The 23482-nt window shown below is 35.1% G+C and overlaps 4 protein-coding genes and 1 non-coding gene across 5 annotated transcripts; 2 read left to right on the forward strand and 3 right to left on the reverse strand.

The window, feature by feature from the left end:
• Window positions 1-2951: 2951 nt before the first annotated feature.
• LOC119634629 lies at window positions 2952-3823 on the forward strand. Its single transcript, XM_038028890.1, has one exon. The coding sequence runs from the start codon at window positions 2979-2981 to the stop codon at window positions 3804-3806; it is 828 nt and encodes a 275-aa protein (XP_037884818.1). The 5' UTR covers window positions 2952-2978; the 3' UTR covers window positions 3807-3823.
• A 5029-nt stretch (window positions 3824-8852) lies between these two features.
• Window positions 8853-9788, reverse strand: LOC119634565. The gene is made up of 3 exons (XM_038028799.1): window positions 9476-9788; window positions 9179-9406; window positions 8853-9109 (listed from the first exon to the last, which is right to left on the reverse strand). Exons 1-3 carry the CDS (start codon window positions 9786-9788, stop codon window positions 8853-8855), a joined length of 798 nt encoding a protein of 265 aa, XP_037884727.1.
• A 1665-nt stretch (window positions 9789-11453) lies between these two features.
• Window positions 11454-15839, reverse strand: LOC119634634. Its single transcript, XM_038028897.1, has 3 exons — window positions 15351-15839; window positions 12088-12240; window positions 11454-12018 (listed from the first exon to the last, which is right to left on the reverse strand). The coding sequence occupies exons 1-3, from the start codon at window positions 15658-15660 to the stop codon at window positions 11846-11848; spliced, it is 636 nt and encodes a 211-aa protein (XP_037884825.1). The 5' UTR covers window positions 15661-15839; the 3' UTR covers window positions 11454-11845.
• A 2763-nt stretch (window positions 15840-18602) lies between these two features.
• On the reverse strand, window positions 18603-20155 carry LOC119634628. The gene is made up of 3 exons (XM_038028889.1): window positions 19775-20155; window positions 19270-19475; window positions 18603-19207 (listed from the first exon to the last, which is right to left on the reverse strand). Exons 1-3 carry the CDS (start codon window positions 20032-20034, stop codon window positions 18828-18830), a joined length of 846 nt encoding a protein of 281 aa, XP_037884817.1. The 5' UTR covers window positions 20035-20155; the 3' UTR covers window positions 18603-18827.
• Window positions 20156-22075: 1920 nt separating this feature from the next.
• Window positions 22076-22159, forward strand: Trnal-uaa. Its single transcript has one exon. It is a non-coding gene; the product is annotated as a tRNA-Leu (tRNA).
• Window positions 22160-23482: the final 1323 nt, after the last annotated feature.

Here is a 23482-nt window from a genome sequence, read left to right on the forward strand (position 1 = left end):
AAAAAAAAAAAAAAAAAAAAAAAAAAAAAAAAAAAAAAAAAAAAAAACAAACGAAAAGAATCCGGTTTGTGAAATCATACCAATGCGTCTTCAAACTGTGCTTTATTTTATTTGCGGTGGGAAATTGTAAATTTATGCGATAAGTAGTGGTTTGTGTGCAGAGTCGTGCCATAAAAGATATCACAGATCCATATCATGAGACAGATAAAGGGAGACTTTGTGGTCAATGAAATTTTCACTTTTCCTTATCGCACCAATCGCAGAGAGTATGTTAAATTCTTCGAGTGATTGTAAAGCACAAGAAAATTCCACATTTTGCTTAAACTTTTGCTCACAATGAAAAATGTTCATCACCACTATACGATTTGATCGCAAATCCTTAATCATAAAAATTGTCTCTTCAATTGTCTTTCTTTTCCATTATGTTGGGCATATGCCAGGGCATATTAAGAGCTTAAAGTGTTATTTGAACTCCTTACAATATTTATTCATCAAGAGTTGTACATTTTGCTGTCGTACTCTTTACGATATGTCTATGCCAGCATCCGCCTTCCCTTAAGTGGCATTTGTGCAATTCTCAACTTGATGGATTAACTGTTATTCGAAATTTGAGTATTAAAAATATACAAAGTCAGGAAGTGGTGGCTAGCAACAGAGAGTCAATCCAAGCCAAATAGCATTTCTCTTTCTCTCCGATTGCCCACCAACTTTAATATTGTATAGAATTGGAAACAAGAAGTTCAACAAAAATCTAGAAAGCGACGGTTATTACGGAAGCGCGCCATCGTATTAATTTTGTCAAGGTTAGCATGCAGGTTAGCATATTTAAAATTATCGATGGCGTGTTCAATCTATTGTCTCTGCCCTGTTCTGAGTAACGTCATAGAGGTGTCATGTTATAAGGCATGCTTTGCCTGTGGTTTCCCTTATGTGGCAAATTTGATGATATTAGTATTGATAAGTAAATGACCGGTGACGTCAGAATGTGCAGAATATTGCTAAGCATGTTGATCACGACTTCGTAAAGTTTACACCCCAACCATCATAGCTTACTTAAGCTATAACGCCTAGTGTGGATCCCTGCAATAACAGAACATATGCAGTTAACAGCGAGACAAGAGCTACCTTTACGTATTGGCATAAGATCTCGCGTGTCTGAGAATATATTCCAACATGATATTGAATACGTATATATGTGTAAAAGGTACCTCCTTCCGTTGTCCGCTTATATTCTTTATAATTGTTGAGGGTGTAGGGGCTACTTTTTTTTTGTTACAATCTCATTACGCTCCGTCATCATTTATCGCTCATCGTTAATTAGCTTAGATTTAATTATGCAGTAAAATACATGTGCTCGACTGTTATAAGCTGTTAAGTGTCATAAACAAAATCGTGTTAGCGCTATGCAATAAAATGCAATAATCACAAGTTGCATATTATTATATGCATCGTCATTGGAACAAAAACGAAAGTCATTAAGTAGCAGCTACTGTTACATTTCGTTTGCATCAATTATATGTGTTTTTATTTTCGTTTACTTTTTTCCATAGCTTGCTTGCGCATACACTATACGCATTTCGTAGTTGTTAAGAATTTTTCAATTGAAATTCATTCGTTTTCCTTTTTTGCATTTCTCTTTCGAGTGTTTCGAATGTTTTCCTTTAACCTCTTCTCCCAGCGAAAGCGATAACAATTTTCATTTCATATAATTTATGTAAAGACGCATTTGTATCATGCTCTCCTTTTAACGAACAGGTTTTAATCTGAGTTAAGGCCGATCGTAATTTATGCATTATTTCATGTAATTACGCTTACTCCCCGTAATGGCCTTTTAATATTTCATTGTAATTGATACAAGCAAGCAAAAATTTAATGATACATCAAGCATGTGTGTCTTTCATTTGCGACAAGGCGTACACTTTGCCAAGGGATACGTTGTTTGCCTGTTTACTGAACGCATCTGGTAACTACCAATTACTGTCTCATCTGTTCACCAGCAAATCACTTGCCAATGTAAATCAGTTGCGAATTTATTTGTTTAATATGAAACTGGCAAGCATGTCTTTTAAAACAATTCCTCGCCTACCTTTGTCATAATATATAAAAATTGTAGCTTTTTGCAAAGACAATGCAAAGACTTCTACATGCAATAACATCCGACAAATGATTCAACCTGAATGATTCAACCTAAAGGAGAGGAGGAGGTTGAATGTCAAGTCGCACTCGCGCGGTCTATTTTGTTTTATTTATAATCTATTACGTCACCGAGAATCATCTGTTCTTGACAAGCTAAATGCTTGAGAAGAAGAAGAAGACAATATTAAGAATAGAGAATATCTAGTCAAATAAAGGTCGATATTTTTCTGAACATTTGTAGGCGGCAGCATTCAAGAAATGGTCCTATCCCATCCACGTTCTTCACACTCATTTAGTAGCCTAAAATGATACTTTTCCCTGAACTTTTATCGAGTAGTTTGAAAAGTTTACAAATTTTTTCACTTTTTTCAAATTTTTGTGAGACGTTATGCGTACGTTAAGGCGACAGGGATCCAGTCCATCCATCGCATCCTTCCTTGAGAGCATTCGTTTTGGCGAAAATATGTCAGTGTGCTAGGTTCTAGGAAAGTTTGTTAGAAATTTTTTACATTGGGACAACATGACGAAGCATTTTGTTGCAGCAACATGTTTCAGTCAAAATTAAAGTCTGAAACATTTTTTGAAAATAAAAGCACATGTGCTGACACACTTGCTTCATAAAAGTGACAAACGCTGTCAGAAAATTTCAATCGAAGAAAATTAATAAATTTGTGACTTATTCTAGAAAAATCGTGTCTTTCTGAGTAAGTGCAAAAGAACATTTGCTAGAAAAATAAACGAATTGAGAAAAAATTTTTTAAATTCCTAAGCTCATCAGTCATACGGCAAGAAGTCTAGAAAATTCTTCGCTTCATTTTGTTAACCAATAGAAGAAATTCATCATGTTGATTATCAGAGGTATACGCATGGCATACAAACCGGCCTTAAAGCCTCTATGTCTGGTTAAACTTGCGGCCATGAATCCACCCAAAAAATGTTTGCAAATCATGCCGCACGCAAATCAACTCTTCACGAACGATTCGAAGGAGCCTCCTAAAATAATTACTGAATCTCTCTCTAGTGGAGCCGATCCTAAGTCTGAGGAAGTCTCAGCTGCTTCACAGGTAGCTGTTTCGCCATCTGCAAGTTCGCATGCGGCTGCAGCGCAGGAAACCATTTCGTCATCTACAAATGCCCAATCCGCCGGGCAGCAGAAATCGGCTGCTTTCTCATCAGATGTGTACGTATACGCAGCGCCGGATACTTCTGGTGCACTTTCCAGCACATCGGAGAAAACCGATTCGCAATCTGCAGTTTCCGAACCATTCGTTGATGCAACTGCAACTGCAGGTACTTCGTCTTCAGCTGGATTATATTCAACTACTTCGCCTCGAGTTGCTTCTTCTTCAGGAATTTCATCGTCACGTTATCAATCATCACCAGAATCACTCTCTTCATCTTCTCCATTTTCATTTGAAAACAAAGCAACTGAGAACAAGTCTTCAATTGATTCTATAATAACTTCAGCGTTTAAATTACCAAATCGCGAACAAGTGGAGAAGTATTCGTTTCGTGCTGCTGTCCTACTTTGGGACACAAGCGTTTACTTATACTCTCTCGCCGCAAGATTGTTCGACGAATACGTATTCAAGCAGCCAACTTTGCAACAATATTGGGGTACTTTCAAGATGAAAATGGATAAGGCGCGTCAAGAGATGAAGTCGAAGTAAACTTTTCTCTTTTAGTATATTTGCGATTTGTCTTCAACTTTTTCCACGTTTTTTCTCCGTCAAACAAGAGCTATTTAATGAATTAATTTATTTCCCATTGTTCTGTTATTTACTCACCTTTCTTTGTATCGTTTGGAAATAATCGATAAATAAAATATTTGAAAATGCGCAAAATATTGGTGGTGAAAGTCCACTTTTCCATATGTATGGTAGGGCGAAACAACAAAAAAAAAAAAACAGTTCACAAGCAATTTGGATATAAATAGTGGAGCAATAGCGCTTTGCAGAGGTACCAGCTACTCGCGATTACTCACTACTTATCTGAGGCATCCTAGGGATAACAACCTCCCCTAAGCGTAGCAAATCTTCACACGTTTGACCAAGCGATGCAGAGTGGACTTTCATCATCATTGTTCGGCGCATTTTCAAATATTTATTTATCGATTAAATTTCAAACGTTACAAAGAGCACATCAGAGGACGTATTTAAATTTTTTAAAGCATATAAATGATAATAAATGATAATAAATGATATAAATGGTAATAAAAGATGTTTACCGCTTCCCTTTTAATTCTCTATAGAAATGCTTGGGTTCGCAAAGCCTTTGCTTAAAATGCATTATGGTATTCTTGCTAGGTTAACTTTTAGAGATAGACTGCATCATAGCTAAGTGTCAACGAAACCTGTGTGCTACCATTAAGAGCTTGCCTTGAAATTCGAAAATTTTCTATGAATTGTGATTAGTACACCACATATTATACGATAGTATAAGAAAATAAATTAAAAAGTAAAGTAAAAATTTAATTGGCATCATTTCCCTATACGAGAAGTCCAATTAAAAATTATATTAAAAAACTGTAAATTTTCCATATTTTGCCAAGTTAGAATGCTTCTATGTATTTAATCAACTTTTTTGAAACCTTTTTTAATGTCGGTATTCAAAAACATATGTGTTAGTAGGATGGTGCAAATGAAAAAAGCTGTCTATGCAATAGATGCTGTGTAGGAGCATCTATGACTAATTTTACCGCTAAAAGGCAGATGGTAGCACCTTAGACTAGAGCAGAAAGCGAAAACTGCATTATATCTAATCACCAGTTTTCATCGGTCAAGATGTCACACTTCGGAGGTGAAGTAGTGTTCACCTTCAAATAAAAAAAAAAAAAAAAAAAAAAAACAAACTCGTAGGTATTGGTTACCAATTATTCGGTTTAAACCCAAATCTCGTCTTATGTTTTCTAATAGCATGTAAAAAAAGAGGGCTCTTGTATGCAGATGTGTATTGAAAATGCGTTGTTGAATATTCTATGGAGAAAACAACATGTGTTTGCACCGATAGTATAAAAATGCTTAATAGAAACTCTTCTCGATTTGCATATTTCTTTTCATCGAAATATTTATAAATATTCTGATGGAAAAAGAACAAATATTCGCGTTCACTTCACAACGTACTCTCGATTAAAAATTTAGTTTAAAATATGTCAAAATTTAAATTTTACACAGTATTCTCAATCGAAACGAGGGCAGAGCATATAAGTCAATCAACGGTGCGGTTTGGTTTAGTCGTACCACATACATTATATCGCCCATAATTATGATTTACGTACACTTCGTTTAGAAGTGTTAAAATATTCTTACGGTATTGGCCTGCAACTTGAAAATGCGTATTAATGCTAATAACACTGAATGTGTATTTGTAGAATAATGCTTTCTATGACGAAATACTGAGTTCTATTACGCGCAGCGATTCTTTTCAAAGTAAATTGGATGGGATCACTTGTACGACTACTCCTTACGAAACGTCCGCTTTTTTCTTTTTGATTTTGTATTAAATTTGATATTCCGGAGCAATAGTTGCCGTACAAGTCTCCAATAGTAACAAATAATACTTGCGACCTCTCAGTGAGGTTGGGCCTGAAATATTTGGCCTCATTGTTACGCAAAGCGTCATTAGGCCGCTTAGGCTGCGTGGACTTGTTCCAATCTCCTTGTTTTTCAATGTATTTATGCTGATAGGGCGCAAAGAGACGTTATAATTAACTAACATGGTTGATAGGATAGAATAAGTCAGGTGACTTTTTTTTGAAATTGACGCAACGAACACAAGATACCCTTCAGAGACATTCGAATTTGTTTTACATAATGTGTACACTTTCTTCAGTATGAACAGGCAATAAATAAATTCCCACCACTGACCGTACGTTCACATGACCATTTTTACTTCTGTCTTATCATACGTAGTATGATGCACATGCAAAAAGCTAAAACGAACAATTATCAATTTGAAGGAACGAGCCAATGTTTACTTAAACCATTTAAAATTCATCGATCTGTCAATTGGACGTTAAAAGTTCATAAGAAAGTTGAATGGTTTTTTTTTTATATTTGCTTTACGAATAATTTAAGTGGTGAGCATTCACAGTTCGTGTTGCGTTAAACGTATTTTTCTTACATGTTAAAACTTACTTACTCTCGCCTTGCAGTTGTTTACTTCGATTTTCTTATTAAAATTCTTTAAAACTCTCGAAAAGCAAAAAACAAAAAAGAAAAAAATATATAAAAAAAATATAAAAAAAAAATTTCACTTTTGAATTTATTCTCCGGTCTTGAAGAGTGAACTGGTTTTCTTTTACCAGCTCTTAACGAAGCTCTGTATGTATGTTAAATGGACATACATGCACACACAATTGTCTAAAAATCGATACAGTTTTTGTGTTCAGCAAGATCGCTGTTTGTCAGGTGTATGGATTTCCGTACTTCAATGCATTCAATGCGACAAGAAATCAACATTGACCTCCGTCTCGACAAGTTTTGCACTTTAAGACGCTTGCCTTTCGCTTAACTAAATTACATTCTATACCCATGAAGACTTGATAAACATTGATTTGAAAAACTTAGCAACAGTTTTGAGTGATAGCGTGCGTCGTTCGCGAAGACAAAAAGCGATTTTTAAATTATTTACTTATTTGTTTGCGATTTGCTCTTTGGATGGCGGTTAGGCCGTTCACAACTTTCCAACCTTAGCTTTTGCTAAATGTTTGCACTTCAATCATAATATTTACTGAATTTCTATACGCATTTTAAAAGTGAAAAAGTCATTAACAAAGGTTTCCTTCTTCTTCTCTCTCTCTTTGGCTTTCTTAACACCTTCTCACAAATCTATATACATTTAAAAGTCGGCACCTTTCTCCGGTATAGCTTGCCGCTGGTTGGTGTTGTTTACTGTTTTTTCTTCTTCTTCTCAAATAATTGCGTTTATGTCCGCACTACGAACTGACTGCGTACTTTTGTTAGCTGGTTGGGTAATGGTTTGGCGTCCGTTTACATGATGTCCGTTGATTTTCAACTGCAACATGTTTTAGAGTTTCATTTATTTTAACTCATATGCTGGAATTTCTTTACTTTAGTATATCGGCGGTCCAGGAGAGATAAACTAATTTTTTTTCAAGTTTATCCATTTTACGAATATTTCTTAAAAACCATAATGACCTTAATATTATTTTTGTAGAATTATTAGAACATCCATCGTCGAAGACCAGTTGGGTACAAGTTTCGTTCTCTGCAAATATTTTAGTTCTGCGCGCCGGCATCCATGTGTGCGAGCAATTGCATTTTAACAATTTAAAAACTTTTTTCAAAAAAAGCCATAAAATGTTACTTTTTTCTTTTCAACTTCTTATCTGTCTTCTCTGTAGTGATGAACGGAAAAGTTATAGTTTTTTTTATATGCAAATTTTTGTTATCATATTTAAGAGAAAATAAGAAAATCTCTTTTACATTTTAGTAGAGCATGTAAAAAATGTATGTCCTGACGAGTCAGTATTCTTCGTTTATAATAATGTTAACTCATATTTTTTTATTTATCCAAAGTAGGTTTCAAATGATAGCCCAACGGTTATTTGTTTTGCAGTTCATAATCTGAAATAATTGCGCCTAAAATTAGACGCTACATTTCTTTAATGGAAGGAATTTCTTTAGTAATCATACGAAGAGTAAAAAAAAATATTTGTTATATATTGGGCTACACGTTTTCTTATGGGCTAAAGGAACTGCAATTCCAGCTGGTAATGACAGGATTTTGTTTTCCTACCTGCATAGGGTTGTGGTAATTGTGCGACTTTGTTTTCCAGCCTATGTGTGTGAGCCAAACACCCGCTTGCAACGTTAAAAGTAACTGCAATAATCTATACTCCCTCTTGGAATTATCTTTGCTCTTTTTTTACTTCCCTCAGTTAAATCTGTCGATTAGTTCGTTCGAAATTAGCGGACAATTTTGGCTTACCTATGCATCGTTACTATGTGTCCTTTGCAAATATGTTATGGTGAGTGAATTACTGGTTTATACGCATGCGTAGGGCCTTTCGACAACAAATTTGACGGCGATGTACTTTGACAAGTAAGAACCAGAAGAAGTTTTCAATTCTGCGTTGACACATACTCGCCTAGTGAATTGAAGTAGCGGAAATTTATTTTAAACAAAATTGTTTTCCATCACAGTCTCCATTTTCAACCGTTTGGGTACAGAAACAAACCAAATTGTCGCGTCCATTGGATGAATATGTACTGAATGACGTTGATCGACTTTGTTTTAGAACTAAGACTTTGCATGTAGATGACGTTTATTTGCGGCAGGATAGCGTCATATGTCGTACAGCTCTCGAAACAATGGCTTTATTGACTTACCTCAACGATGCTAGTCATATTTTTCAAACCTGGAGCAAGTCGCAAAACAATTTGACCCCGTCTTTATAAATATTGAAAACGATTGATTTGATTACGAAACATTTACTGAGATATCAATTACTTTCACTAAGATTAATAGATAAAAAAATGACAATAGGCGCACGATGGAAATTTCAAGGTCTGGTTCTACCAACATCGATAAAATCGCCAACACCGAACCAATTAAAAGGTTCGGTCACAGCCGAATATAATTTTCTTGCTTGTTTTCAAACCGTTTGCGTTCGTGTTACGGAAAAGTTTCATTTCTTAACTAACATTAATTTATGTAAAAATATTTATAGTTTATCTAATGAGCAGTAAATTTTATCTTGAATAACCACCGTAGCCGCTCGATCCGCCGTTATTGTTCATCATATGCCCCTCATCGTAGTTCATTGATTGGGTATAACCCGATGTATGAATTGGTTTAGCAACAATTTCATAAGTAGTAGATTTACCGCCACCGCCAGACATGCCTTTCAGGCCAGCAGCCGCAGCCATTGTTAAGGCCATTAGAGCAGCCATTAAAGCTTTGCCAGCTATTAGCGCTACACCGCCAATAGCCATAGCCATTAGGCTACCTATGGATAGAAAATGTGAAGGAGGTCTTAATGGGTCTTCTGCTTAAGTATGCGTTGTTAAGCGCGCACCTTTTATCATCATTGCAGCAGCAATCATAGCTTCGTAACCGCCCTTCTTATGGCCACCATAACCACCACCGCCCCCGCCATAATCATCTCCCTTACGTCCCTCTTCAATTGGTTGTTGGTTAAGTAATTTCAAGCGTAGATAATGCGTTTGCAGATAGTTATAGAGTTTCCTCAAGATGTACGCATTAAACCGAGCATTAGGATTGTGAGGATAACCACGAGCCGCATCTGCACGGAATATTAATGAAATAAATGCTCTCCGTTGTAAAGTATTAAATTTAAAAGATTTCTTCTTACCCGAGATTAAAGCAGAATTTTTGATTGGTTGACGGCTAACGTCCCTTACAATACTTACGCCGGATAGTAGTCGCACTTCTTCCCGTGCTGACAAACTGTCTAAAATCTTTAAAAATTCTATTCTTAAACATATCCAGTTAAAGTAATTGTTGTTACATTTTTTAAGAATTTTCTTCGAAACTTCATGTTCCTCGTCAAGTAAAAATCTTCTTGCACTTGACGTGTTATTCACATTAGCAGACCCCGCGAATCGCGTTAATATTATTAAAATAATTATGAAAACTATATGGAAGAGCGTCCTTGATAACTGCATAATCGGGAATGAATTTGAAAATCGCTTAAAGTCAACTAAAGTGCTACGAAAGTATTCCTCTTCTTTTTATACCTTTCTATCGTTCGTATTGATAGCGAAACAATAATTTTTAATTACATGCTATTGATTGCTTTTCTTATTTGAAACAATAACTACTTGTGGTCAAGATTCTTTGGCAGATTCGCCTTATTTTCGATGTTTTTCTTTCTCTTTTTTTGCCGCTAGCAAAAGTGGAAAAGTCGTCGAAGTGTGACAATAAATGAATGAATTCAATCAAACAAACCACAATAATTTTTAATAATAATGAGTGGATAATTTTCGTTTTGGCTTTGCTGTTGAGTAAAAAAGTAAAATTTTTAATAGCTCTGAAGGTCACTCTCACTGCACTCTTAACAAACAGCTGATCACTGCTTTAACACTGCTCACGAGTTTTCGGAAAACTTGGAAGCTTATAATAAAAAATTCAAACTAAACTTGGCCAGAGAACTTGGAAACTCTATCGAACTTGAAATTTGAAGCTGCGAGCATTGATTTGTTAGTTGAGTTTCTTTCCTTATTCGGCCATTCAGGCGGATATTTCTTGTTACTAGGTTAGTTTAGTCTGGGAATTTATTTTTTCTGATTTACATGCGAGAGGGAAAACCGACTTTTCAAGAGCTTAATTTGTTTGGTACGCCGGTCTTCATTCAAGATTGGCAACACAGTATCGCGAGGATCAACTCGTGGGTTTTCAAATATCAAGTGCAGTAGAGTTTTCAGTAAAGCCGATGAGCTTAGTTGCTAGCGTTTTGAGATTTTATTTGAGAATTTATTTCCCTGGCCAACTTAATAGTAATAATAATAACAACAAGTAAGAAAGTTATATGCGGCGGAGGCCGAATCGCGCATACCCGACACTATGCTTTTCGCTTTCTACTCTCCAAGTTCTTTTATTTGATACGCATATCATACACACACAGACGTTATGTTATAATTACATGATATCTAAGGCAAGCCATGTCGTTTAGACAATCGGTTGATTAATCCTAACTAAGCAACCAGTTGAACGTGCCTTTGCGCTCTTAGACGTTGCAATTTACTAAACTATTTCCGAAGAAATGTTCTGAGTCCCTGCTTTCACTTACGGTAAACGTAAGACATGGGTAAGATATTCCTTTCTGTTGCCTTCAATCAATCCTTCGTGAATAACGCGAGGGAATGAGTGAAGTTCTTCTCTGTGTGTTTTGTCAGGTGTAAGCCCTTGACGTGGGAATGTTTGTCTTAGCCGCTACCATTCCGTTCAGCCTTTATTGATTTATTAGGATCCCTTTCTACCATAAAAATAAAAAAAAAATGTTTAGCTTATGCGTTTTCAAAATGAATTTTAATTTATTCAGTTGCTTTTATTTTCTGTTTAAATAAATTAAGCTAAAATTATTATTATTATATTTTTAAATAAATACTTAAAAATTAATGATAATAAATTATATGCAAATAATAATTACATGTAACGTAATGAAAAGACAAAATTTTATACAAAAATCTAAGAATTTCATGAAAATTGAAAACTAACCTGAGCTAATAAAATGCTTTAGCGAATTAATTTTTTTTTTTTTATATTTTTATATTCATAAATATTATTAACAACATTTGTTTGTTTGTTTTTAAAGTCTTGTTTTTTGGTTTTTCACATTCCTTCAACATGTTTCTTCTTCTTATTTTTGGTAGTACGATATAAGACGAGTTTTACGAAGGCAAAGAAGCGATAATGACGACGACTATTAATTAATTATCATGTGTTATTATCATCATATACAATAATTAAATTATTAATTGAAAATCTTAACAAAGCTTAGTCCAAGTTGTAGTAGCCAAGTTTGCTTATTTGGTACAAGATTTTTAAGGGTCTATTTTGAAAAGTTTCAGTTCAGTTCAAAAATTTCTAATAGGGTTTAATTCGGGAGAAAGAAACATAGGCAAAAAAAAAAAAAAAAGTCGAAATACGATGGAGAGGAGGAGGAGGAGGAGGAAAGTAGAAGGTGAAATTAGAAACTAGAAAGAGTCGAAATAAAGTCTTCTTAGAAAGGTTGTGCCAAACCGTAATGATTATAAGCTAATTCAGAAGCAGCTGCTTGGCCATTACGATTCCAATCTGAATGCACAATTTCAGCATTCAGTGGACTGCCAGTAATGTATGCAGTGGTGATGTGTTCCTTCTTTTTACCCAACAAATCCTTGAAAAACGTTGCGCCTGAATATATTCAAAACGGTTACAATAAAAGCCAATAAAGAAAGTAAAGATCGATATGCTTCTACTTACCGGCAAAGAAGAGAGCTAACAGTGAGATGGCCAAACTTTTCAGTGAAATGAATTTAATGACGGTGAAGAGAACCTTAATGACTACCGCTTTTTTCAATTTCAAAAGCAACAACAAAGGCAGTAGCATTTTCTTCATTTTTTTACTACGCGACTCTGTGAAAGAAAAATAAAGTAAATTGTAAGTGCAATGTCTACGCCGAAAAGTAGGCTTTTGAATAAATTTTTACTTTGCTGCATTTAAAAACGCTTCAATTCAATCAATGCGCTTTAAAGTGAACAATTTTCTTACCAATACTAATACATTTCCTTATCAAAAATTCATTCTGCAAAAAAAACAAAAAAAAAAAAACAATAGGAAGAAAAGAAAGAGGAAGAGTGTAGAAGAGTAATTTTTTGATTTCGTTCACTTATTTTTATACTGATGCGTCCATTTGATTCATGGACTGTTCGTGACGTAAGAAGTGCTTGTAATTCATTCATAGTTACGATCAGTGTGAATGTAAGAATTAATTGTTGGATTCTGCACTTGTTTAACGAAATCACGTTGATAATCTTACGTACTAAACTTCGTTTAGAGGAAAAGTCTGCTCAAGTCTACAGTACAATTATGTTAAGTCTGTGCAAGAGCGCGCTGACAACTAATAAAAATTTAAAAAAATTTTTTCTTATTTTGATTTCTCAAAACCTTTGTTTTTCAATTTGTTTTAAAGATTTCTCTTATCAAAATCCACAGATGAATCATTATTTATTGACGACTTCTTTCCTCAATGGCCTACGTACGTGGCTTGCGTGATGTTAGCGCGCATGATTTGAATTCCAAGTGCGTTTTGCTGGGGTTAGTTAGTTGTTAGATTTTCATACGAAAGAAAGTGACACACATGGCATCGGTTTTACTATTTATTTCCAGCAAATAAATGCTACAATATATAAAAACTGGCAATCGCATTGAACGTTTAACATACTTCAGGAATTTGAAGCATTTCTTATGCGTTTCACAGGCCTTTTTTATAGCGTATGCAGCCATCCTATGATTTGCGGCATGTTTCTTCCTCTCTACGTCGTACGTGTTAAGGATTAAGGAAATAAAAATTTTTTCTCGCTTGCATTGATTTTTATCACAAACTATTTGTAAACTGCCCACATAGTACCTCGAACTAAGAGTAAACTTGTAGTGAAAAGAATTTTGATTTTCGTTGCGTTAAACGCTCTGCTCAGATGGTAGCAAGTACTCTTTACATTCTGTTGAGCAAGTAACGCATGTTAAAAATACCAATAAATTGAAATTTTTTTTTTTATTCAAGACTTTCTCCTTTAGAGTAAGCTTACCGCATGGCACGTACACAGGTAAAACACACTTTAACTGCAAACGGTAAATTATGCTGAGGAAATGGTTGAAATTGTTGAAATATTTGGCGATTGTTCGGAAAAAATTTTCAACTTACGTAGAATAGGAAATTTCATTTATTTAATTGACTTACAAGAATACACAGAAAGTGAAACTTCAAAGCAGTATAAACGCTACAAAAAGTTTTGCATTCTTCAAGAAGGTACTTTCGCCGAAGAGCAGACAGATATGTGTAAAAAGAATACTTTTTCGATTTCATAAGACCTTCTCTTAATCGCCCATTGGTTGTGAGTTTATGCTGCCAATTTTCGACCTTGACTTAACCGCTCTCCAACAGGAGCAACACAGACAAAATTAATATCCTTTGGTCGACGGATAAAAATGTAATATAATTGAATTTTTCGTACATATTTGCCCAGCGTTTGAGGAAAAGCATTACGTGATATATATACAAGTGGTGTCTTTGTCGTCGTTAAGTGACGGTCTGGAATTGCTAAGCAATATTTCCTTCAATGTTCTTAGTGGGTGTACTCGGCATTATTTGTCGCATTGTAATGCATTCCGTTTGCTTTGCCGAAAGTTCTATGATAATTACGACTTGTTTGATGCTACGATAGATTCTTATGAAATTCGTAAGAAATCGACTATTAAGACAGTAAATACCACATCTTGCGTTTCGTTAATAAATAAATAAAATAAATAAATAATTTTGCCAGTCTTTCAAGCTTAATTCTCACTTATCCAAATGTTAATGATATTCGCAGTATTTCTTCCCTTTACTACAGTGCTATAGTTTCTAGGTCCTGTGAAAAATAGCTTTGCTTGCGTGAGGTATACTAGAAGTCTGCTATATGGAAGACAATCGTATCATATGACTGTCAGTCATTATCTATATCGATGTAAAACGATGTGTTACATAAATGTAATTTTTTCATACTTGTGCCGCATATTTGTTTGCTTTGTTTTAACATCACAATTTAAAAAAGCCCACAAAGGCGCTACGGAGGACACGTAATTAACTTTCTCGAAAAGGAAAAAAAGAGGAAGAAGAAATTATTTAATGCTATCAAAATGATGAAAAAGAAGAACATTTGTGTGTGTGCAAATCTCGAAAATCATTGGCTGTTTTCCGCTCGAAGAGACAAAGAAAGCAAATCGTTCTAGAAACAAGCAATGCTCTTTGTTCCATTGAACCAGGCAGGAAAATGGTAAATATTGATTTTAAAAGCCGATGATAGAGTGAAAGATTATTTTGAAGCCTAATTTAACCCTGGAATGAACACAATGGTAGTGCATTAAGTCAGTCAAAAGGACTACCTTTTTCAGTTTCTAAGGTCTGATCTATTTAGTGAAATTATCAAGCTTTTCCTTCAGTCAATGAACTTTCCACGCTAGAGTGGGTTAAATCAAAAGTTAAAAACAAACTGAGTAAGCGGATATTGAATGGATATGACTTGATTCGAAATTCAAACTAGAAGCGAGAAAAATCTTTAGAGTCAATATTTACTAATTGAAAAATAATTCAAGCGACCGCCTTTACAAAGCTTGTTCTAATTATAAAACCATTCATAACAAACAAAATGTTCATTTATGCGTTTCGAAGAGCGAAGAGAGGGAGATGTGTCTGTGATGTGCTTGATATAACGGACAGAGTACTGGTCGGACAGACGTACAACTAGAGATTTAATCCGTTCATCTCCCTTTGCATAACGTTGCATAATTACAGTATTTTATAATTCGCGGAGGGACAGACAAACGCGGCATATAAAGCTGGCAAATCACAATCCAATTCACTACGTTTGTAACTCTTGGTGGTGTCACTTTCTTGCATTTAAAAATTTTAAATCGTTCACTTTAGTTTTCACTATCGCTATTCTCTTATTCGCATTTCTTGAAACTTGTGAAATTATTTGCTCACCCTCGATAGAACGACCATTGAAGTCGTCTTCTTCTTCATCGTCGTCGGGGAAAGAGAAGTTTAATTGATGAGTTTCAAGATAACGTTCGGCGCGTTCGTCGAACGATTCGACAGCCTTAGATGAACCGAACGAACGGCCATTTTCAACACGATCGATGCGTAGACCCCCGAATAGAGGCAGCGAAGGTACATTATCCATTTTCTCGATCATGTTTAATAAATCCTTCTCACTGTTATCCTGTTTCGGCAAGGCAACCGTACTGCCCACAAGTGTCGCAACGAACACAACACAAAAGATTTTTGAATACATTTTTGTTTTTAAAATATTTTAAATAATTTATTCCCTACTGTGTAAGTAATGCTTTATTTTTATTTTTATTTATTTTAATTCACTTAAAATCCTTTTAAATGCAACACACCACTCGACAACAACAGCAAGTGCTAAAGGTTGACAAAGTTTTGTGGCTATTTAAGAGACTAACGAAGCTATTTATATGACCACGGCATCCACGACATACAGTTTTTGAATATCGAATACAAATTATATATGTAACAACAAAAACTTTTTCCAATAACCAAATCAGTAGCCAGAGCTCTTGTACAATAGTGTTAGTTATCTTTTTGTCCAATAAGAATATATTAACTAAGTAAAGTAATCGACACTAAAGCTATGTACAAAAAAATTCACGTTATGCGTAGGAAAAAACGTAAAAATGCGTATTCAAGTGTAAAGAAATAAAAGCAACAATTTATTAAATCGAAATCATTGCATGTATTATGCGTATAATTGAATTATTGATATTACACCCCCTCCCCATCCCGTTATTGTATTCAATCTCCCAACAGGGCTAACCGCCAGCGAAGAAGGCATACGATGAGACAAACATTCACGCGCAAGTGTTCGGTGAGGCGAAAATTCAAACACGTTCCAAATTCAAATGAAAGGGAAGTCTTGTCAATGAGCCCACAATAAGTGTGCACAATAGTGACAACAACAATAACCACAGTTATAATGATATTAAACGTCATTGTCATGGCATTACCCCGTCAACGAACCAATAATCGGTTAATTTTGTCCAATTAATGTCCCATATCTTTCGCTATTCATATTTCTCCCTCTCATACGCGCACCCACATACGCATACACATAGCTAGGTGGGTGCCTGCTATGTAAATTTCATTCTAATTGACATGCAAAAAACAGCGTTTCATATTTTGGTTATGTGTGACACTTACACATTACTGTTACTCTCCAATTGCTTGGTACGTTCCTCTAGCATAGTCACCATTGACTTTGCCTCGTTTTTTTTCTTTTGTTTATTTTCTGTTTATTTTCGAATAAGTTTAGCAAAGAAATTGCGATGTGTTTTTTTTGCTTATGAAACTTTCTAAGCTCTTCAGCAAGTTGATAGGTAAAAATGAGTATATGAGAATATCTTTATTGTGTAGTGTGTGCAAGAAAACTGTACTAAGAACGCTACCGAAGTCAGTTAGTGTGTGAAGCAAGTAAAAATGTGTCAAGTCGTCAGGCGGGTCAACAATGTTTATGGAATACTTGTGAGAACAACTTCCACTTACGAATATCTTTCTAAATAGTTGGTGTGCGTTTTTTAACTTATAGAAGAAGAAGCTTTTTATATTTACCACAAATTTGCTGTCTTCCCTTCTTCCAGCAATATGCTTAATTAATAAACGATATTGTAATCATAACTTGAGCACAATTTTTCTCATTTCAATATAAATAAGAAAGAAAATTACATTTGCCTGTAGCCGTTCATTTATGCCTACCATGCTGCTCTGCAAAGAAACCCACACAAAATAAACGAAATTTCGTTATTCTATGTATGGTGGTGGTGGGCGTGGTCGATTTTTCCGTTTTTGTACATGTACTCTAGCCTATACGAGAGAAAGCTTCCATCGCTATATCTGCTATAGTTAGGCAATAGGTTTGGTGGTTGTTAGTGGGGAACCGAGTTGTTCCCCTCTGCACGTTGTGGTGTGTGCCTGTCTACAAAAATTTCCCATGTTTTTGCCAACTTTGAAGCCATAATATCTTCATTTGGCGACCGGAATAATGCTTTCAACAGACAGACACGCTTGCCCCGATTCAGAATTTAACACTGACGAGGACATGTACACATTATGTGATTGTTCGATCGATCAATAAACATTAGTGTCAAATTTTAAATTGTTTCAATAATGTTCCGAACTCGTTCTTGTTCGTTGAATTATTGGCGATTTTCGATTCTTCATAGAACCTTTTGCACATTCTGCTGGAAACTTAAGAGATCATCAAAAAAAAGAAGATGTGCTAACAATAAATATTACTTGAAGACTCTCGAGTCGCAGAATCATTCGAGTTAATCAGGACATAATAGCTTGTTTCGCACACATGTAGTCATGTTGCATGCAGAGCGAACGAAAAACAAAACTCGCGGGAATTTGTTCAAGAAAAGTAGATGGAAAGATGGCCTTGTGTTGTGGATATACGAGAACTCGATTGTGGAATAGATGGCGGATTAATTAAGTTCTATGAGCGATTTGTTTCTCACCTCTGAAATAAGGACTAAGGAAGAACTCGTCAAAAAAACGACGAAACGTTTTTGTGCTTCTCAATCTCCCCTGATCCCATTTCTGTGAAGTGAACGCTTTATGGCACTGTTACATAAGTCGAAGAAGTTCAGAGTATTCTGAATAAAAACGTAAAATGATCTCTGTTAAAGGAATGGCGCCTTACAATGCGCCATTGAAAAGTAGAAAGAGATGCAAAATCAATATATTTTTAACTTTTTTCTTTTCATTTTTATTTATTTTATGGCTTTTTGTTATGATTCTCTGCGTGTACAATGATGAAATCATAATTACGTGAGTAGGAAAGCTGCATTCTCTTGTACCGATGTCCGATATGTTGTATTAACCCTTCAGCAATCTGTGGCGGCAAACATAGGCTGTTTGAGTTTAAAGTTTATTGCGTTGTTGATGTCAGATGTAGTAAAATCAAGACGAATGTAAACGCTACGTCACCTTTGCCAAGTTTAAATCGCCTTAGGAATGTCTTCAATGCTTATTTCACACACAAATGGCGCAACTCTTTCGTGTTTGTTCAGAAAAGCTCTGGATGCAATTTCAAATCAATTAGTAATAGTGTCGAAGTGCTGTACACTTCATTGGTAAAGACGTTGTATAGTAAAGCTTCAATTCGTGGCGGCTACCTGTAGCTATTTATATCTTAGATGCAAGTTACGCAAAAGGAATTTTTCAAATTGAATTTTATTTACATTTCAAGCACTGCTTACTATTTTCGAATCTAGAAGTTAATTGCAGTTATATCCATTGAAGTATATGCGTTTGTAAGAGATTAAAGCATTGACTGCGATACTTAAATAAGTGCGACATAATAAATTATAATAAATTAACTATAAACTATAGACGAAGTGAAGGCGTAGTATTTGGTTTCATAAGTGGAAAATGCTTCACCTAATTAGGCACATTGTTTATTTGACCGGAGTAAGCTAGTTCTTGGGCTTTGTTGTTATCGATATCCATCGGCGAATCTATACTGCGAGCATAAGGATAAGATGACGAAGCCGCTGCATTCCAGCCAGAGTTTACAGGGCCGGCCCAGCTACCTGCCGAATTATAGGCACCGCCCAAACCGCCATCGGATTTGTTACCTAGACCGCTAAGTAAGCGAGAACCGCTTAGTATTAGAGCCAATACTAAAGCAATTTTGGCCACAATTACAGCTTTAAAGGTCAATAAGGCTAAAGCACCCAGCACTAATGGCACTACAGCGAACAGCTTAGCACCAACAGCCATAATCAAAGGGCCTAAAATTTTTTTCATTTTACCGCGACCTGAAGAAAATAACGGTTACAGAATTTTCGTTGAAAAATTTCAAAAAGCTTTCATTGTGCACCTTCTTCTAGCGCTCGCGCCAGACTCTGTGTGGTTTCCTTTGGTAGTTTAACTTCCAAGTTATGAGTGGACAAGAATTCAGCGGCAGATTCAACAGCCATATCTGTCAAATGTTCTTGACGTTCCTCAGCGTTTTCCGGCAGTTCAGCATAAATATCATTTTCAATCATGGCGCGGCCAAAGCGTTGTACAGGACTTTCAGGATCTCTAAGAAGAGAAAAGAGACTCGCTGATAAGTCTTCAAATCAATTAAAGCACGTATATATAATGACTACTAGTAATCGATTAATCACAACAACGAAGAAATAATTTTTTTTTAAATTTCAAATCAATCTAATTTTGAATTTCGATTCATTTATGAAACTTGATTAATTTTTCTTCTTCGTAGACTTTTTTTTACGTGATTTCTACTTCTTTGAATGCTTTTTCCCTATTCTTGTTGTTAATGATTCTTTTACATTCAATTGCTTTCTTCGAGATATGCATATGCGGGTAGTTAAGCACACCTTTTAAGAGATAAACCATCCGTTAATATAATATTGTTCATCTTGGCGGCACGATTCAAGGCTACAATGCCTTTAACGGCCAAGCAAGTGGTTGTGTCGTCTTGCTCGAAACAAGAGCCCAAATAACGGGCTGCCGTTCCGTATCTCGAAGATGATGAAGCGTCATTTTCGATTTTATTATTTTCAACACTAGGGGCAGCCCACGCACAATTAATGGCCGTTAGCACACTAAATAACACAAAAATTATAAAAGCTTTCATATTTGCTGAAGATGTTGTAAATTTTAATCAGATCGATGTAATCCAAGTTGTAATCGTTTATGATTGACCGAATCTGAGATATGCGTGCAATACTTTTGCTGATTATGTTAAATTTGATGTAACTTTATCTGTGGCAGCCGCTTTATATACGACGTCTAAAAAAGTTAAAGAAAAAACCAAAAAAATATTTAAACTGAAAAGTAAAATTTTAAATGATTTCACACTCATGCAAAGATTACAACATAGTTTACACTACTAACAAAGAAAAAAAAAAAGTAAATAAATAAAAAGAGAAAAAAAAAGTAATAAATGAATGAAAATAAAGTAAAAAGAAAACGAAAGCATTGAACGGAAGAAACAAACTTCAGTTCGGAGAGTAAAAGTCGCCACAGCCGCAGCAGCATTACAAAACAACAGTCAGTCAGTCATATGTATTGTGAAACTCATTGTTTCGATTATGTTAATATTAACAAAGCAGCGGAAGTAAATAACGTTATTGGTCAGAGCAAACAAAAATTCAGTTCGCCCTCAGTAATGTTTCTTCCAAACAACGTACTCTTGTAAAAAACAGTTTCTTTGCCTCGGCCATTAAAGCGGCAAAAACATAATAATACGAAAAGAAAGAAAGTCACAAGAAAAACTCATTTCATTCATTTATTCAATATTATTTCTAATTTGAAGTAGCCTTGTGCGTTTCAGTTGAAATGGAATTCGTTGCTCTCCGTTTCTCTTCGCGTGAACTTGTAAACAATGTACATAACGGTAAATGAAGCTACACGACCATTAATACCCTACCCAGGCATGAGGTACACTAGTGCTGTCTCTTGTTTGTACAACAATTGCGATTACGTTGAAATTCTTATAATAATAAATTTGCTTAATTTTCATCGTTCTCGGTTACATAAGAAGCGTTTCTAGTGTGTAATTTTATGTATATAGATTCTATCATAAAAATAGTTTGAAATTTTCAAGATTATAGCCACAAGGGTATGTTAAGTTTGTTCGGATGTATGCAACGCTCAAAAGTGCCTGAAATACACTCACCTTTTGTAATATCCAACCTTGTCCGTCTGTTCGTCGGTTTTCTTTCATCGTGTTCAACCAATAGGCCCCAGTTTCATAGACATCTTTATGCACTTCGTTAAACCGACATGTTTTGGTCCGAGGACGAACGCTTTTGAAGATCGTTTGTCGATTACTTCCCCTTTAATACCCTACTTCGAAAGTGGTTATATAAATACCTGTGAGGTTGTGTAGGGCATTTAGTAGTTTGCCCTTACCCGCTATAGCGTTTCAAAGTAGTGATGATGGTTTTAGTCAGGTAAACCGCTCGCTTCGTTTTGCGTCAAATGTACAGATGAGCTCTCTTTAAAACACTGCCGTGGATTTCAAGAGTCCGACTATTGTTAATAAATTTTGTATATTTTACATGTCTTCAGTAAAGTAGCGAATTACATGCTTAGTAGCTAAAGAAAGATCTGACCTGATCGTCGACATCGAAAGTCCAACGTTTTTACATATACTTTATTAAGCCAAATTTAATATTGCCACTTATGCTGGATCGCTAGGTCTGTTTCATGGAAATTAAGACGTTTCCTTGCCTCTGGAGCATCAGGAGAGCATTAACGGAAAGAAGATGGATTCAACTTTCTTCTCTTCTTAACTTATTGTTAATATATACAAATTATTATTGCATGTAGTCAAGGTATTAAAGTGACCCGATAAGCTCGTAATATATGGCGCAGTAAATATCTATTTAAAATTTTTTAAGAATTTTGTATCTGCATGTTGAACAAACTATTACTATTACTAGCCTAGCATTTAAAAGAGTCTATAATTCGTCACACATCGTCAACGTAACGGGCATTCAATATAGCAAAGTGATGCTGCTTTACACAAATATCCCTAAAATTCCACTTTTTTCATAGTTGTTTTCATTTTTACAATGTTATATATATTATTTACTTAAATCGCTGTGGTACTTGAAATTTTATTTAATGAAAAAAGTATTAAATGGAAACTTGAGATGGAACATTTGTAAGTCAGGTTGGCCGAGCGGTCTAAGGCGCCAGATTTAAGCTCTGGTTCCCGAGAGGGAGCGTGGGTTCGAACCCCACACCTGACATTGCGTAAATTTTTAGTTTTTTTTTTTTCCCCTTAACTTCAAAATTGAGAAATGCAATATGCCTTCAATAAATGGAGGAAATATAATGCATGTATATAGAGTTCTTTTCTGTTTGCACAATAGATGAGGTGGAAGAAGGTTTAAACAACCATATGTGTTCAAAAGGAAAGGATGCCAATTCGATTTATGTGTGCGTGTATGTTGTTGTATTTGCGAAGTTTGTCTTGTAGAGATAAAGAGCACTCTCTCATCTCTAGAGGAATAAAATTTAATTTGAAATGATGGCAAATTAATGAAGCAAAAGTGTTGAATAATTATAAATGATTTACTTTACACAGGCGAGCAGCTGTCTGGCGTTAATGGTGCTGGACGTTCATTGTTTTTTATGACCTTTTCATTTGCGTATGTTTGTGTATTTCCTTAAGACATTTGTTTGCAATCTTGCTTCTTCTTGTCTTTCCCTTCTGCGTTGTAATGATTTAATGCTTAAGAATGCACTAAACAACCCTTACTCTGTAGTCTTCACCAAAGTGGAGGGATATGTTAAATTTGGTCCTTCGTTTGTAATACTTAGGCTATTTGAATTCTAGACTGCTTCAATTTATGACTTACCGTGTAATTAGGATAAAAAACTGAAAGTTGTTTTGCGCCTCAAATTTGCAAATAATGCAATAAGCGATAACCGTCTGTCATTGCTATATATAGCCAGCCTTCGACGGATAGAATGTTAAAACAGACGTTGAAACCAAATTTGATGCAAATATTTCGCAAGGCTTTTTAAAGCGTAGAAAAGGGGCATGCAGGGAGTCGAAGATTCGACCTGAAACGAATACAATTTTCGTTCGGGTTCTTAGTAGAATAGAAAAAAACAAAGAAAAGATGTTTAATAGTAGAAATTTAACTAAAACAGACGTTTATTTTACATTTGCAAACAAAAAGGACGAGAAAGAAGGAATTTGTACGCTTGTAGTAATAATCAAACGGAATTACGAATCCATTTAGTTTTTTCAACAATTTGTACTTAACTATGTATTTACACGAGCGAAGTGCTATGTACAGCTGTATTAAGTTCTTGTATTATGCTTCCTCACTTAAAAAGATCTTCTCGAAATTACCTGAAAGATATTTTTTTTTAGGGCTTGCGTCGAATCATTGAACCCTGTGACACTTGTAATAAAAAAACATGGCTTCTTTCCACACAGTATGTATTTCATAATTGGGACATGATAAGATTGTCACGCCCTCGTATACGTTATTAACAATAATAGTTTGTAAGCTACCTATGGAAGTAGAAGAGCATTTTGCAACGAATGGAAATGAAAA

This window comes from Glossina fuscipes, unplaced genomic scaffold (assembly GCF_014805625.2).
Source record: "Glossina fuscipes isolate IAEA_lab_2018 unplaced genomic scaffold, Yale_Gfus_2 3, whole genome shotgun sequence".
Taxonomy (NCBI): Eukaryota; Metazoa; Arthropoda; class Insecta; order Diptera; family Glossinidae; genus Glossina; species Glossina fuscipes.